The following is a 17,179-nucleotide window of genomic DNA, read 5'->3' as shown; positions in this document are numbered from 1 at the left end:
GATATTACTTCTTCTTTAAGTATATAAGTTAAGGAAGATGAAAGTTTAGAGATAGATGGTAGTTATAGTTGCACAACAGTGTGAATGTACTTAATGCCAAAGAACTATACACTTAAATACGTCAATGGTAAATTTTATGTTATGCAAATTTTACCACAATGAAAAAGAAGTAGAACACAAATTACAACACATACATAATTGTAGTTGTGATGTTTAAAAGGTATCAAGCAAGATTGGAAAAAGACTAAAAACACTGTGTTTGGTCAATAGGACAATCTGTAGAAAATAATTCTATTTTTTTTCACATCACTTAAATAATACTTCAGTTGCCAGTTTAGCAAATTACATATGTTTGTGTATGCATGTGTGCATATAAAAAGAGATTTGAAATGATACACCAACTTTTAACAATGGTTATGTCTGGTTAAGAGAAAACAAGAATAGAAATTCATCTGTATGCTTGATTTCTTTAAATCTGTAGGCATGATTTTTTAATTTAAAAAGTATTTTAATATTCGAAAATAGAAATAACTCAAAAAGGATGAAAAACAAACCTTAAAAGAATACAAACAGAAACAGATAATTCCATCTATATATCTAATTGTTAACATAACCACAAAGAAAAAAGACTTAATTCAAGAAATTTTTAATACAACACTCTGACTACACACTTTTTTAAAAAAATAAATTTATTTTATTTATTTTTGAATTTTTGGCTTCATTGGGTCCTTGTTGCTGTGCACGGGCTTTCTCTAGTTGCAGTGAGCGGGGGCTACTCTTCATTGCGGTGCACGGGTTTCTCACTGCAGTGGCTTCTCTTGTTGTGGAGCACGGGTTTTAGGCGCACAGGCTTCAGTAGCTGTGGCTCGCAGGCTCTAGAGCGCAAGTTCAGTAGCTGTGGCGCACGGGCTTAGCTGCTCCGCGGCATGTGGGATCATCCCAGACCAGGGATCGAACCCGTGTCCCCTGCATTAGCAGGAAGATTCTTAACCAATGCACCACCAGGGAAGTCCCTCTGACTACATACTCTTAATGAAAGTTAGTCTAAAGACAAAAAGCATGGTAGAGCAATTGTAAATTTTACATAGCAATTTTGTTGTTGGAATGACACTGGTATAGTTTATTCTGGAACTTTTTATGTATATTGTAAGATAGAGTAAATGAATAAACATGCTAATATTGCTGGGATCCAGGATTCTCACCTTAAGAGAAAGGAGATACAATGATGGAAAAGGGAAAAGCATGGGAAAGACCCTGTGGTACTGACTTAGAACAGATGGATGGATGGAAGGAAGGAAGGAAGGGAAGGAGGGAGGGAGGGAGGGAGGGAGGAAGGGAAGAAAAAGAAGAAAACAAACCTAAATATTTTTGCCATCTCTGTCCACTGAAAGGGCCTACAAGTTGTGACACTGAAGTAGCCATGAGCAAGCTGGGCACCCGGATCTGGGATGGGGTAGGAAAAGAACAAGATGGCTCTGGACTATGTTATTGTACCTCAAGTGAGGAAGTGCCCAAAGGACTGGGTTGGGGGGTGAGGGGGTTGTCCAAAAGGCCCAAGAACCAGGTTAAAGGTGCCCCCACTGGCCAAATGTGAGACAGTGTGAGCATCAAAAAGAAAACTGAAGGTCCTACAACCGATTTTAAGAAGAGTTCAGGGGTTCAAAGTGATACTGAAAAATGGGGTGTCCTTAACAAAAGAATGCCAACTAATAAACATACGAGGAATAATAACTACAAAACCAGCATTTTGAAACCATCAGCAAAATAAATCATTCAGCAGGAATCGACAATCGATGCTAAAATCGTAGCATAAAATTTTATTGGACAATAGGATATTCATATGGTCTCAAAGTATCACCCTGTGGAGATTACTACAAGGAAATGATGACTACTTTTGCAATGTAAGGAGATGGCAGACACCACCTTAAGCGATCAAACAGTATAACCAATCATCAGGCAAACTAACACTGCACGTCTCCTGATATGCAACGTAGTCTTTGCACCGAAAATATTTAACCTGAAAAAACAACCTCACAACAACAACAAAATGAGGGACTCTGGACCGCCTGCCGACGCCAGGGACACGGGTTCGTGCCCCGGTCCGGGAAGATCCCACATGCCGTGGAGCGGCTGGGCCCGTGAGCCATGGCCGCTGAGCCTGCGCGTCCGGAGCCTGTGCTCCGCAGCAGGAGAGGCCACAACAGTGAGAGGCCCGCGTACCGCAAAAAAAAAAAAAAAAAAAAAAAAAAAAAATAGGGTTAGGAGACACGCCAGCCAAAAGCAGTGCGTGATCCCTGATTGGACCCTGGGGCAGGACAGCATAAAGGATATCTGGGGGAAGTCTGAATATGGGTTGTGGTTTCAATAACACAAATTCATCAACATTAGCTACCATGGGTCTCACATACGTATGCTCTTTCGGAAGTTTTGGGAAGCGACGAGCATTACCTTTGACGGGTTAATTACAATATTTCTAGCCGAGCCATGCTCATCTCCAGTAAAGGCGGGCTGATTGTTGAAGCCTTGCTTTACATTCACAGCGGTAAGTTCATCCTGTGGGAGGAAAGGTACTGATTAGTCCAAAGGATGTCAAAGCTCCAACTGAAGCCAACATCCTGTAACCTCAGGAATGACGAACTTTGCTATACTCTGTAGAAGAGAACTGTTCAACACTCACCAAAGAAAGAAGCAACAGAGGTTTAAAAATCAATATATACATGTGCAGAGAGAGAGAAAGCAAATGTGGCAAAATGCTAACAACTACTGTCTGTAGGTGAAAATTCTTCACTAATAAAATTGGAAAAAGAAGAAAAAAGCAACCTCACCCCATAAACGTAAACGCATAGAATGTGCAGACTGGAATTGTTTCTAGAGAGCCCACAGCTTGACTGCCCCTACCTTGCCAGCCCCTGTGCACGTCTCTATGCTATGTTCCAGAAAACTGGCTCACTCAACTTACCCAAGACCCCACAGCGAGTTAAAGACAGAAATGAAGGGCTCCTAGGCGCAAGGCTTGTGATAACCTACACACCACCACAGCCCTACAACTGAGGGGAAGTTTAGAGCTTGCCAAGCTGTTCATACATCTCGGCTCACTTCACCTTTACCAATTATGAGGCAGATGGTAGGCGTGTGTCTTCATGCCTGTTTACAGATGAGAAGGGTGAGGCTTGCTCAGCTAGTACAGTAACTGGACAAAGCCAGCACTGAAAGACCATCTTCTCAATCCTAGACTAGGAAGAGAAATTTCCATGACACTGTGCACCAGAGTACAAATGCCACAGGAAAATGTGGTCTAAAAATACATAGTCACAATGCGTACCCTCCTTAAAAAAGATCTCCTACTGGATAGATATAGGAAAACTTTCCTTACCAAGGTCACAACACATCAAAAATAGCCCAAGGCATTAAATAAAAAAAAAAAAAAAAAAGACCTTCCCCTGCCCAGATCATTGAGTTATAGAACTAAATCAGAGTTCCCAGAATACAGACTTGAAAGAATAAAGGGGAAAGGTTTGCGTAAATGAAGCTACCTTCTGCTCCCCTCACTTCAGGCCAAGAAATGGTCTCAGTGACACCTGGGGTAATGGTAGCCACAGCACAAGAATAAGAATATACACTCATTCTTCACAAGTAATTGCTGTAAGTGTAAAATGAAAAAAAAAAAAAAAATTCAACGGATCAAATCACTGCCATGATTAGGCAGAAAGCCTTAGGCCAAAATCGTTAACGACATATAGCACCTGAAAGGTCACCTTGGCTGAGAACTGGGGTCTCCTGGAGTCATGCCGTGTAACTTTACTTAATTGTGTGTGCTCTAGCTGATACCTTGGGCTAGGCACGGTTCTGGTGGGCTTTCAACAAACCCCACTACGGGAAGCTTAGCTCTATGGTAATCAAGTCTCCTCCCAGCATGGAAGGTAGCTGGAATTGGGATCCGCACAGAAAATGAGTTGCATGTATGTATCAGAAGACATCTCAAACTGCTCCCGCATTTTCAAATAAATTATTTGGAAATCTAGGGCAAAACTACATAATGCATATTTTAAGTCAAAAAAGTGTCAGTCAACTGAAATGAAGCAGGCATGCTAATGGAATTTCTGCAGCCGCAGAGTCTAAGGAAGAAGGAGGCACGTGGTGTCACGAGGGGAATGGACGAGAACATGGAATTTTTATCTTTGCTTTAGCATCAGAGTAATACAAGAAACACGAATTGAGTGATCGCTTATGTTTTTACTAAAAATACATCCTGGGTTAATCAAGAGGGAATGTGTGAGGCTTTCAGGACCCGTTAGTTCCATTTGGTGCTGCTTCACTTTCTATTCTAAACTAACCCCTGCTCAGCTAGCTGCTTGTTGTGACTGACCGCTAACCACTGGCCTGGACAGACATGCCACACACACACACACACGCACGCACAAATACACACACAAAATCGCCAGAAGGAAAAGAACATGGAACCATGGTAACAAGTCTGTCAGCCACATCAGATGTTCCTCAAACTAGGATCCACAGGTGCTGCTGGGAGCCTTGAGTGCTGCGAACTTTCCACACTTGTATTCTAAGTTTCATGAAAATGCATCCAGAGTCTGACCACTTCTCACTACCACCGATGCCTCCCCCAGGTCAAGGCCACCATCATCTCATGCCTGGACACTGCAACAGCTCCTAACGGGTCTCTTTGCTTCTCCCTTTGCCCTCTGAAGGCCACATTCAACACAGCAGCCCCAGGGAGCTTTGGAAAACTTGAGTGAGATCATGTCACTCCTCGAAGCCTGCGATAACGCCGTACCTCAGAATACGAGCAGAGGCCCTATGAGGTCCCACAAGTCCCTGAGTGATCTGGCCCCTTATACCTTTCTGACCTCATCCCTGACCACACTCCCCTTGCTCACTACCCTCCCTGACCACACTCCCCTTGCTCACTACCCTCCAGCCACACCAGTCTCTCTGCAGCTCCTCAAGTGTCCAGCTGGACGATCTCCAGCCTCAGGGCCTTGCATGGTCTATCCCTTCTGCCTGGATTGCCCTTCCCTGGTTTCCACATGGCCAACTCCCTGACCACCTTAAGTCATGTCCTCGATGAGAAATCTGATGACCCTATTTGAAACTGGAAATGCTCACCCCATTCCCTTCACCCTAGCACTCCTAATCTTCCAATAATCCATAGCACTGATCACCTAAAACCCCACGTAATTTACTTATGATGTATCCTGTCTGTCTCCCCCACCAGAAGATAAGGTCTGTGAGAACAGGGGTCTTTATGTTGTTCTCAGAAGCATGCCAAGAACACAGAGCAGTGGCTGGCACAGAGCACACAGAGGCATTCAATAAATATTTGTTGAAAGAGTAAATAAGTGAATGATAACCTGTTTCGAACAATTAACATAATAAGTATATTCTGAATCACTACCCCATGACGTTGAGGTCCCTAATTCTGTTTGGATTTATGACTAGAGCCACTTAACCTCCCAGAGCAGTGGCTGTCGCCCCATCAATCCCAAGGCACCATCCTAAAAGCAAATATTTTTAAATGCCCTTTTTCCAAGTCTGAAATGAAATTCATAGACAATAACTTACCAACATTTTTTTTTAAATCAACGTAATGCCTTCACTCCAAAAGTTTTTTTCAAAATGAAAGTAAGTTATAACAACATAGGTACTTGAAAAGAAAACCCTCAGGCATACACAACAAGACCTCTACTACCCAAAAAGTGTGGTCCATGGGCCATCAGCGCTGGCTTATTAAAAATGCAGACTCTCATTTCAATCAGCTTAACAAATTCTCCAGGTAATTCATGGACACATTAACCTTTGAGAAGTGGGGCCCTAGGAGACAGCAAGAATTAGTAAATGTTTGATCCTATACCTAGGATCACCATAAATGCAGTCAGTACAAAATGCAGACTGATACAGGTGTGCTGTATGGCTATTTCAAATTATCAGGAACGGCATGATGTGAATCTTCTGTAATGGTGAAAACTCTTAGTAAAATTTTCAAACCAACAAAATAAAATCTTCTCCCAATATATTAAAACGCAATAGTTATATTCCTCAGAGACTCAGTGTACACCGACTGTGTATTAAAATCATGCCCCAAAAATACTTTGAGATCATATGTAAATAGATTCCCACCTGGAACAGAGAGAAAACGACTTTGAAAGTTTGCTGGCACATATGACAATCCAGTGGGACACAGGACAGTTCTTCATTGAGGACATCTAGCACGCCTGGCCCTGCCCACTAAATGGCAGTGGCATCTCAACTGTAGTGATAGCCAACACCTGCTCCCAGAGTGTCACCACACTCCTGCAGAAAACCAGAGTGTACTGAGAGGACTGCTTTTACCTTTTAAAGCCCTGCCTCTGAAAAGGGGAATCCAGGTTTCAGAAACAGGGAGTTTCACATTCACACAGGCCCTGCTCCTGCTGCAACACCATGAGGATGGGACGTCCAGCTCCAGCCACCACAGGCCCCTACAGCTCGCAGCTGTGGAGACAGGTGGAGGCCTTGCTGACCCCAGGGTAAGGATGACTAAGTGGAAATGCACACAAGGGGGACAAGAGCCCAGGCTCTGCAATAGACTGTCTGAATTTGAACCTCCAGCTCCACTGAAGAGTGACGCAAAGCAAGCTCTGGAACTGTTCCCGGGCCTCAGTTTCCTCAACTGTGAAACAGGGATAGTAAGAGTTTCTACTACGATTATCTCCATAGCCCAGTTGAGGAAACAAACAGCAGAGAGGTTAATGAACTTACCCAAGGTCACACAGTGGTAAAGAACTCCAAAGAATCCACATTCCTAGCCGCCACGCTGTATCAACACGGCCAGCAAGAAGTATTACTGCGGCTGTCTGTGTCACATTTCTGGGTCTGGAAAGTGACAACCTGAAGCTTCAGTAAGCACTCAGAAATACAAAACATCTGCTTCAGAAATTAAAAAGACCTGGCCTTCAGTAGTGGTTCTCAAACTTTTGCATGCCATCAGAATCCCCTGATGGGTCTGTTAAAGCACAGCTGCCACTGGGGCCCCTCCCCCCAGAGTTTCCAATTCGATAGGTGGGGTGGTGCCCAAGAATCTGAATTTCTAACAACTTCCCAGATGAGTGATGCATATCCAGGGACCCCACTTTGAGAACCTCTGACATAAAGATTTGGAGTTGGTGGCTTTCTAGAAAACCGGGGCATTCCCATGCCCAGCATCAGGGCTGCACTCACCACCAGGAAGAAACTGGATGCTCCACCTTAGCTCAGGAGCAGGAAGTCCCAAGAAGAAAAGCCTGGTCAGAATTCTCTGCCACACCCCTGTCCCCACTCCAAAGCTACACACACACACACACACACACACACACACACACACACACACACACACACACACACAAGGATCAAGGAAGAAAACAAGTCAGAAAGTTTCTCTTTCACTCCTTTAACTTCTCATATACGCACGAATAAAAACACCGGGGCTGCAGAGTGCTCAATTAAATCAGGAAGCGCCCAGAGCTGAAACAGAAGGCTGGAAGGCACTTCTGTTAAAGTTTACTCACACAGAACTCTAGGTCAGCTTCCTAGAGAAACCAAGTGAAACGGAGGTGAAAACCAAAGCGTCACAACCAAAACATGCACCCTGATGGCTTTTCTCCTAAAGTTTCTTTAAAGAGTGAAAGTCAACAGCAAGAATCCAAACACTGAGTTAAGAGTAAGATTCAGATTCCAGAGTGTTTACTATTGTTGTTTAGACAGTGTTTCTCAAACTCCAGTAATGCACAAACAGACCCCTTTGAAAGGAAAAACATCCTCTCTTACCCCAGGATGCGTGATGAACCCAATTTGGGAACATGAGATAGGACATGGGTACTTAACGGCATTAGGCAGCGCTAAGAGATTCAGAACAAGATGTAACGTGTTATACGAACTCAAACTACAAACTTTTATGACACTTTGCTCTGAAGGCCTTTGCCAAATCTAATCAAGCAAATATGTAAGGGAGAGAGTCCAGATTTTAAAACAGCATGCCTCTAAAATCCCCAAGCCAGGGGACACAAATAGCTTCCTCTTGCACTAACCTTGAACCTCTTCAAAGGTTTTTCTAAATAAGAGAGGATAACCACCAAAGTCCTTACCATGGTCCTAACAGAAACTGAAACTTGTTTTGCTACACCTAGTCAACAATTCTCATAAAAAAATAGAACCGTCAGCTGCTACTTTGCCTATTTGCAAAGCTGAGACAGCTAAACCCCTCAAAACTTGGGGACACAACCAACCACTAATCACGATCTTAGCACCAAACCCTTTGCAGTAGAAGAACTCCTTTGTTGGAGGTTGAAAATTTTCCCATTGTACAGTGTGGGGAATAAAGAAAAATAAAGTGCCAACCATGAACTCAGAGAGTTTTAAATGTTTTTGTTTATCATTAACAGCAGCGGGGGCAAAACACTGTACACACATGTGTGAGCCCTAATACCTACTCAGCCAAGAGGCAATGCTAGCTGAGAACACGCATTCAGTCCGGCCTGGTGGCCTAGGGCAGTGGTGCACCAGGCCAGGTTGCATATGATTTCAACAGGTTTAAAACGGAATTGGTCCAAAAGTAACCTCAACACAGAGAGAAGAAATCTCGGCCACTCCGTCGTTGGCTTCAACTAAAATGATAAGCCTTAAAGCAATTTTAGGGAGACAGGTACCCAGACACAAACAGAAACAAAAGCCTAGAAACTGGCCCATGTTCATATGGAAGGCCAGCATTCACTCTGCATTTTTGTATTTTATACGGATACATAAGTCAGACCTTCGATATTTTGGGTGAACTCCAAATGCATCCATAAATCTCGTGCATGTACCTTGAACTTCAGAGAATGATGTTATTTTTTGGATCACTTTCAAAGCAATCTTTTAATTTCAATAAATGTTTCATCAGGAAAGTGAAAACATTTTGATGCTAGTTTGGAAATTGCTTAAGCTCTTTCTCACTCAAGAGGGGAAAAAAGTCGGTTTAGCACAATTTTCAATGACCATCTCAAAAGCAGATAATAAATACACACACACAAGGTGCACACACAACCTCCTCCAGACTTCTCACCGCAAAGAACACATGCAGAGGTGCCCGATTTCCTCGGTCACCTACTTGCAACTAACAAACTAACTCAATGACTGTCAACAGACTGGACAGAAATGCCCAGCAGGCATGACAATGCCACAGCAGTAGAAGATGTCTCTCTATGCACTAGTTAGGCTGTGTTAGCTAGGGTCTTACCCCACACAAAAATTTTAAAAACAGCTTTATAACTGTTTTCCCCAACTTGTCCGCCTGTCTCCCAGAAGAGCATTCTCTGAGACCCCCTGAGGATGTCTGCAGATCCCATTTGAGAAGCGAGGCTATGATAACACCCATCATGGATAGATTCAATAGTGGGTTTTTTTGGTTTTTTGGCCCCGCCATGCAGCATGCGGGATCTTAGTTCCCTGACCAGGGATTGAACCTGCGCCCCTGCAGTGGAAGCTCAGAGTCCTAACCACTGGACTGCCAGGGAATTCCCAGAATCAATAGTCTTCAGGCAACACTTAGGGTTAGCAGATACAAATGACCCAAGAGATAAGGGAAAAATCCTTCTCACCTCAGACCTCATCATTAACCAGTTCTATCCATACTTCCCTCAAAACGTGTCTCACATCTAGTCCTTCCTCTAAAATAATACACACAGCCATCTCTCTACACTGCGGCCACTGTCACAGCAGGCCCAGGTTGCTGCTCTCCACACACCTCCCCTCCTCCATCCAGACCTTCGCCTCAACCCAGCCTGCCCACTGGCCCCTGATGAACCTTCCTGAAACACGTTTTCTTTTCTGCTCTCCCCTATTTGAAAGCCTCAGAGGCTTCCCACCCCACCCCACCCGCGCCCCACAGGACCTAAAGAGAACAGAAGCATCTAGCACAACACTCTACAGATCCTCAATAACATCTGTGGGCCTTCTCTGCACCTAACTCCAGCCTCGACTCAAAACACAATCACCGGGCTTCCCTGGTGGCGCAGTGGTTGAGAATCCGCCCGCCAATGCAGGGGACACGGGTTCGATCCCTGGTCCGGGAAGATCCCACATGCCGCAGAGCAACTAAGTCCATGCGCCACAACTACCGAGCCCGTGCTCTAGAGCCCGCGAGCCACAACTACTGAGCCCACACGCCTAGAGCCCGTGCTCCGCCACTGCAGTGAAAAGCCCATGCACTGCAATGAAGAATAGCCCCTGCTCGATGCAACTAGAGAAAGCCCGTGTGCAGCTACGAAGACCCAATGCAGCCAAAAAATAATAATAATAATTAATTAATTTTTTTAAAAAAACCACAATCACCTAGGCTGGGCATTAAACCCCTCGAACAACCAAGCTCCACCTCCCAGTCTCACTTCCATTCTGAGTGTCAGAATCACAGAGATCTGAGTTTGAATATACAGCCTTACCTATCACAGGGAACAACGTAAGTGACCTCTCTGCACCTCAGTTGCTTCAACTGAAGTAAGACAAGAATAACTCACAGGGCTGAGGTTACATAAGATAAAATGTACAAAGTTTAGCACGGTGCCTGGCCCCATATTAAGTGCTCCATAAATGGTGGCTACTGATATAAAAAAATTAGAGCTTTTTTTTTTTTTTAACTTACATTTAATCTATTTGACTGTTATATTCCTTGCCACATACACTGTCTTTTCAACCTCTAAGCCTTGCCTGATGCCATTCCCATCCCCTGGAGTACAGCATGAAATCTCTTGCCTTCTTCAAACCCAGCTCAGGGCTTCCCCTCATTTGATCAACACATAACGAAGTATACATCACTGTGCTAAGTACTGGGGATTCCAGAGTGAGCAAAACTGCAAGTGTGATAAATGCCCCAAGGAGAAGCACTACCTGCTCAGAGCACACAGGATAGGGGCTTAACCTACTCTGAGAATTCAGAAAAAATTCCCTGAAGAAGTGGCCTTTGAGCCAAACTGAGTCTGAAACAGGAGTAAACTAAGTTAAGAGGAGGACCCTTATAATAGCAGGGTTGACATTTTGCGTGAAGTGATATAATACTAACTCTACGAAGACCACGAAAAGTTAGAGATGTATATTGTAACTGCTAACGCAATCGCTAATAAAAATAAAATGTAAAGAGGTAAACTAAAATGTCAATAGGTAAGTTTAGATTATTTTTAACATAGTTTAAGAATCCAGAAGTGAAATGGTAAATAAATCGAACCATATCAGTAATTGGGTTAAGATTCCAATTAAAAGACAGGGATTGCTAGAATGGATAAGAGAGCAAAGCCCAGCTACATGCTGTACTTTAAATGTATTAAGACAGATAAGGTGACAGAAAACTGATGGAAAGAGATATATACCATACAAATGATGAACTTAAGAGGGCTGGAGTGGCTATATTAATACTGGACAACGTAAGCGTCAAGATAAAGAGCATTATCAAAGATTAAGAGGGGCACACCATAATGATAAAAGGGTCAACTCATCGGGAAGACGTAACAACAATCACGGGCACTGTGTGCCCAACAAGAGACAGGAAGAGCGTGTGTAAGGTCTGTAGTCCTGGGAAAATGAAAGAAAGAATGCTGTCATGGCAGGAGCAAAGGGATGCAGGTGTGAGGTGAGACTGGGCAGTGGGTGGGGATAGAATACACAGGGTCTTGTGGACCAAGTAAAGGACTTCTATCTTTACAAGAGTAAAGGGTTTTACCCACACACCTATGGTCAATTAATCTTCAACAAAGGAGGCAAGAATATACAATGGGAAAAAGTGGTGCTGGGAAAGTTTAACAGCCACATGTAAAAATCAATGAAGTTAGAACACACCCTCACACCATACACAAAAATAAACTCAAAATGGCTTAAAGACTTAAACATAAGACATGACACCACAAAACTCCTAGAAGAGAGCATAGGCAAAACATTCACCAACATAAATCGTACCAATGTTTTCTTAGGTCAGTCTCCCAAGACAATAGAAATAAGAACAAAAATAAACAAATGGGACCTAATCAAATGTACAAGCTTTTGCACAGTAAAGGAAGCCATAAGCAAAACAAAAAGACAGCCTACAGAATGGAAGAAAATATTTACAAACCATGAGACAGACAAGGGCTTAATTTCCAAAATATACAAACAGCTCATACAACTCAATAACAAAAAAACAAACAACCCAGTCAAAAAATGGGCAGAAGATCTAAATAGACATTTCTCCAAAGAGACATACAGATGGCCAATAGGCACATGAAAAGATGCTCGTCATCACTAATTACTAGAGAAATGCAAATCAAAACTACAATGAGGTACCACCTCACACCAGGCAGAATGGCCATCATTAAAATGTCTACAAATGACAAACGTAGGGTGTGGAGGGTATGGAGAAAAGGGAACCCTCCTACACTGTTGGTGAGAATGTAAATTGGTGCAGCCACTATGGAGAAAGTATGGAGATTCCTTAAAAAACTAAAAATGGAGTTGCCATATGATCCAGCAATCCCACTCCTGGGCATATATCCAGACAAAACTATAATTCAAAAAGATACATGCAACTAACACAACATTGTTGATCAACTATGGTCCAATATAAAATAAAAACTAAAAAATAAATTAATTTTATAAAAAGATATATGCACCCCTACGTTCACAGCAGCACTATTCACAATAGCCAAGACGGAAGCAACTTAAATGTCCATCGATAGATGAATAGATAAAGATGTAGTACATATATACAACGGAATATGACTCAGCCATACAAAAGAATGAAATAATGCCATCTGCAGCAACATGGATGGACCTAGAGATTATCATACTAAGTGAAGTAAGTCAGAAAGAGAAAGACAAATACCATAGGACATCACTTATATGTGGAATCTAAACTATGACACAAATGAACTTATCTACAAAACAGACCCACAGACACAGAGACCAGACCTGTGGTTGCTAAGCGGGAGGAAGGCAGGGGAAGGGATGGATTGGGAGGTTAGGATTAGCAGATGCAAATTATTATATGTAGATTGGATAAAAAACAAGGTGTTACTGTCGTGCACAGAGAACTGTATTGAATAGCCTTTGACAAACCATAATGGAAAGGAATATGAAAAAGAATGTATAGATAGATATGTGTAAGTGCATCACTTTGCCGTACAGCAGAAATCAACACAACACTGTAAATCAACTATAATTAAATAAATTTTTTGAAGAAAAGAGTAAAGGGTTTTATGCAGTGGGGTGACATCATCCAAACTGAATAGGTCCACAGTGGGGACAACTGATTGGAGCCAAACAGGAGGCCTGGGAGCAAGGGGATTGGGACGGGTTAGAGGCTCTCTTAAGACGTGAGAAGACAGTAGCTAGGACCAAGACAGAGGTGGAAAGAAAGGGAAGCATGGAGGGATATTTACAGGGCTACTCGACAGGGCTTTTGGTAACATGTTGGATGGAATGACAAAGAGTGAGGTTATCAAGGATGTCCCTGGGTTTCTGGGATAGCAAGAGCTCTTCAAACAGCGTATAGCAGTGTTAGGGGATTTTTTTGGAGGGAAGAGGAACAGATCACAAGTTCAGTTTTAAATGTTAACTTTGAGGGCTTCCCTGGTGGCGCAGGGGTTGAGAGTCCGCCTGCCGATGCAGGGGATGCGGGTTCGTGCCCCGGTCCGGGAGGATCCCACATGCCACGGAGTGGCTGGGCCCGTGAGTCATGGCCACTGAGCCTGCGTGTCCGGAGCCTGTGCTCTGCAACAGGAGAGGCCACGACAGTGAGAGGCCTGCGTACCGCAAAGATAAAATAAAATAAAATAAAATAAATAAATAAATGTTAACTTTGATGTAGCTGGCAAAACAAGATGTTTCTTACAGACATTTAGAAGTCTAGAGTGCCCAGAAGGTAAGGTCCAGTACCAGGCCAACCAGGGACATGCGGAGGAGGGTCTAGAGACAAGCTCTGCAGGCACTGAATTGTGTACCCCGAAAAGATAGGTCAAAGTCCTAACCCCTATACCTGTGACCTTATTTGGAAATAGGGTCTGTGCAGCAATAATCAAGTTAAGGTCATGCTGAAATCGGGTGGGTCCTAATGCAACAGCACATGGCTAGTGTCCTTATCAAAGAAAAGACACAGAAGGAAGACGGAGGCAGAGGGTGGAATTATGCTGCCACCAACCAAGGAAAGCCTGGGGCTCCCAGAAGCTGGACGAGGAAAGGAAGGATCCTCCTCTAGAGGTGTGGCCCCGCCTCCGGAACTGTGGGAGAACTTCCATCGTGTTAAGCCACCCAATTTATGGTATTTTGTTTAGGCAGCCGTAGGAAAGTAAAAAGTCCATGTAGGAGAGGGGAGAGGGGAAGCTCTGCCCTATCCCTCAAAGCAAGACCACCCTCTAAAACCAGGATCCCGGCCACTTGGCAGCAGCAAGGGTCTACAACGCAGAGTCTACTACGGCTGAGAAAAGCAGCATCACTTGGCTCTGTATACGGGGACACCCCGGCGCCCTGCATCGCAACAACAGGGACTGATTTCTGTTTGGATCTCTTCTAATTGACAGGTCACTTAACAGCTGTTTGAGAAGTTTAGAAAAAAAAAGAAAAAAAAGGCGGGGTAGTGGGCTGTTTCCACAACGCAGCCAAAATGCTTGTAAGAGAAGGCACTGCCACCAGCCTCCTGAAGAGAGAGCCAAGGGAAGGGGCCAGACTGACTCAGGGGAGGCAGGACTCCCCTAAAAGGCCACCTAGCATTTCCCCTACCCCCACCAACATCTCTAACATCAGGGCCACGTTTGCATCGAGGCCACATCTGAAACTCAGGTCTTTACACATCCACCCTTGTCTACACGGCTATTAATATTCACCCCCATCCAAACCACACCTGCAGGCCATCAATCACTAACGGTGGGGACTCAGACGAACCCCAAAGGATATGAGCTCAACACAAAACAGCAAGTCCTATCTTGCACACCTGTACCGAGCAGCAGGCAAAAGAGAAGAAAAGAAAATCATGGTTATGGTAATACTACTCTCTGGCCTTTACGCAGCATATTCACGCCCATCTTCCTAAAAGCCAAATGGCTCTGGCAGGATGGGTGCCCATTTACAGGCTGAGAAACTGAGGCTAAAGGGGTGGGGGGGCAGTGAAATGGTTAAGCGGCCATGTGAGAATCAAGCCTCCAAGAGGCCCAATGTGCTCTCCAAGATGGTGAGATCTTGGAGGAGATCAGTATGCTTCCAATCAACCTCAACGAGAATCCTGGCTCCCTCCTCGCCTGTGAAATGGAGATCCACCTACCTTCCGTCGTAAAGAATAAGAGGAAATCATATGTGAGGCACTCGGCGCTTTAAAAATGGGCTCATGGGAGTTCCCTTGTGGTCCAGTGGTTAGGACTCTGCACTTTCACTGCCAAGGGCCCGTGTTCAATCCCTGGTCGGGGAACTGAGATCCCACAAGCCACCCGCCGCGGCCAAAAAAAAAAAAAAAAAGCTTATCACAGTCATTATAACTGTGATTTTTCACCAGGCAGCACATCCAGGCCCACACCACGCACCACGCGTCCGGGGATTCAGCCACGCTCCACAAAGCGAACGGGAATGTCCACCGAGGAGGACGTGCTGAACACACGAGGCTCTGGGGGCCTGACTCCCCGTGAGAACCTCCCTCATCCTTAACCATGAGGCAGGCAGGTCCTCCCCCTCCACTGAAAGTGGGAGAGACTCTGATTCAAATTACCTCCAAATATACTAAGCATTTATTCCACTCGTATCTAAATAATTGTAGCCTATTAATTCACATTCAAATCACCTTCAAATGCATGTCACCCTCTGATATCAAACACCTGGATGTGGCTCTCGGGGAAAATTGTAGGAAAACTGCCAGAGAAAACCACTTGAACTTCTAGATTTGCATACGCAGAAAGGAGGAGAGGGGACTTGAGGTGTCCAGAGTTGATTCTGCCCAGAACTGGATTTAAGGCAGCCTCAGGAGACCATTTTCTCTTTGGATCCCCCATTGCTCAGGTAAGTCACCGTCCCACACAACGCGTGCACTGCCGTCGCATCTTAATGTAAGCTCTTCCTGTAAATCATACTTTTCACTTAGTGCTGAATCTGCCTCCCACTGGGCTAGGTGATCTGAGGGCAGAAAAAACAAACTCAAGCCGTGGTTTCTGTCCTCTGAAGTTAACTGTCCGGTGGACTGACTCACTGGGCCCCTTACCTGGATCCTGCTGTTCACTTCCACCCTACGCCTAACTGCATCCCTGACACCACGTGCCTGGAGGAAGGCGTGTTGTGCGATTTCCACCAAATGAACTGCAGATTCACAACGAGGAAAGCTTCTTGGGTGACAGGGATGGAACGGGCGCCGGAAAACTCTACTAAAACTGCAGAATACCCTTCTTCCTGCCCGGGAGGCGGGAAGAGAGATTGGGAAGGTCTCTTTTTTGCTGGTGGTGGTGGTGGTGACGTTGTTCATTTGTCTACCCGGAAGCAGAGAGGCTAAACCTACAATTTTGAACCAAGAAAGCAAATGTCCATGCGTCCACCTCCGAAAAACGTAGTCCCCAAGTCAACCTGTTAACGCCTCTCAGCCTCCACCCTTTTTATTTTCGGGAGGCTTGCTCATTGCCACCTCTTGCATGGAGCTTAGCCAACCTTCCAAGCAGTTCTGGCGGTTCACCGCCACCAAAGCCGCCCGTGGAGGGCTGAATAACAGGTATTAAAGGCGAGGTTTAAAGCATGGGACGATAAACCAAAAGCCCTTTGAGTCATCAGACCTTCAAGTCAACCGGTTCGTGCCACACAGGTGAGTGAGGTGAGGGGGGAGGGGGGGGAGGGGAGGGGAGTCCGAAGAGTCATTCCAATCTAGCCGTCGGGTCATTCTAGATACCTGCCATATCTCTGAAGACTGAGCACAAAAAGGTGTCACTCTGAGATGCTCAAGCAACAGGACCCACTGCCACCCCAGGTGAACAGTGTCCAGGAAATGGAAGCATTTTCCGCACTCCCCTCTCCTTCATTGCCTTTGACCACTTTGTCACCGACCGCCAGTCCTCTTCTCCAGTCCTATTTAAAGCCCAGATCTGTCGGGCGCTTTTTACTTCGTGCTTTGGTTACTACAGCCGCCTCCCTCGCAGCCTCCCCGACTCCACTCTCTCCCCATCCGGATTTATTAGGCATGAGCTAGTGG

At 44.7% G+C, this 17,179-nt stretch overlaps 1 protein-coding gene across 1 annotated transcript in view; it reads right to left on the bottom strand.

The window, feature by feature from the left end:
* The window catches only part of MED12L (mediator complex subunit 12L), a 321,906-nt gene that overhangs the window by 289,195 nt on the left and 15,532 nt on the right, over positions 1-17,179 (bottom strand). Inside the window, exon 3 of the mRNA XM_082625544.1 lies at positions 2,449-2,553. Coding sequence (XP_082481670.1) covers positions 2,449-2,553 — 105 coding nt within the window. The remainder of the gene's footprint in view (positions 1-2,448; positions 2,554-17,179) is intronic.

The sequence above is a fragment of the Mesoplodon mirus genome, assembly GCF_964341445.2.
Source record: "Mesoplodon mirus genome assembly, chromosome: 6".
Lineage (NCBI taxonomy): Eukaryota > Metazoa > Chordata > Mammalia > Artiodactyla > Ziphiidae > Mesoplodon > Mesoplodon mirus.
Note: the sequence above shows the minus strand (reverse complement) of the source record. Positions and strands in the feature narration are given on the sequence as shown.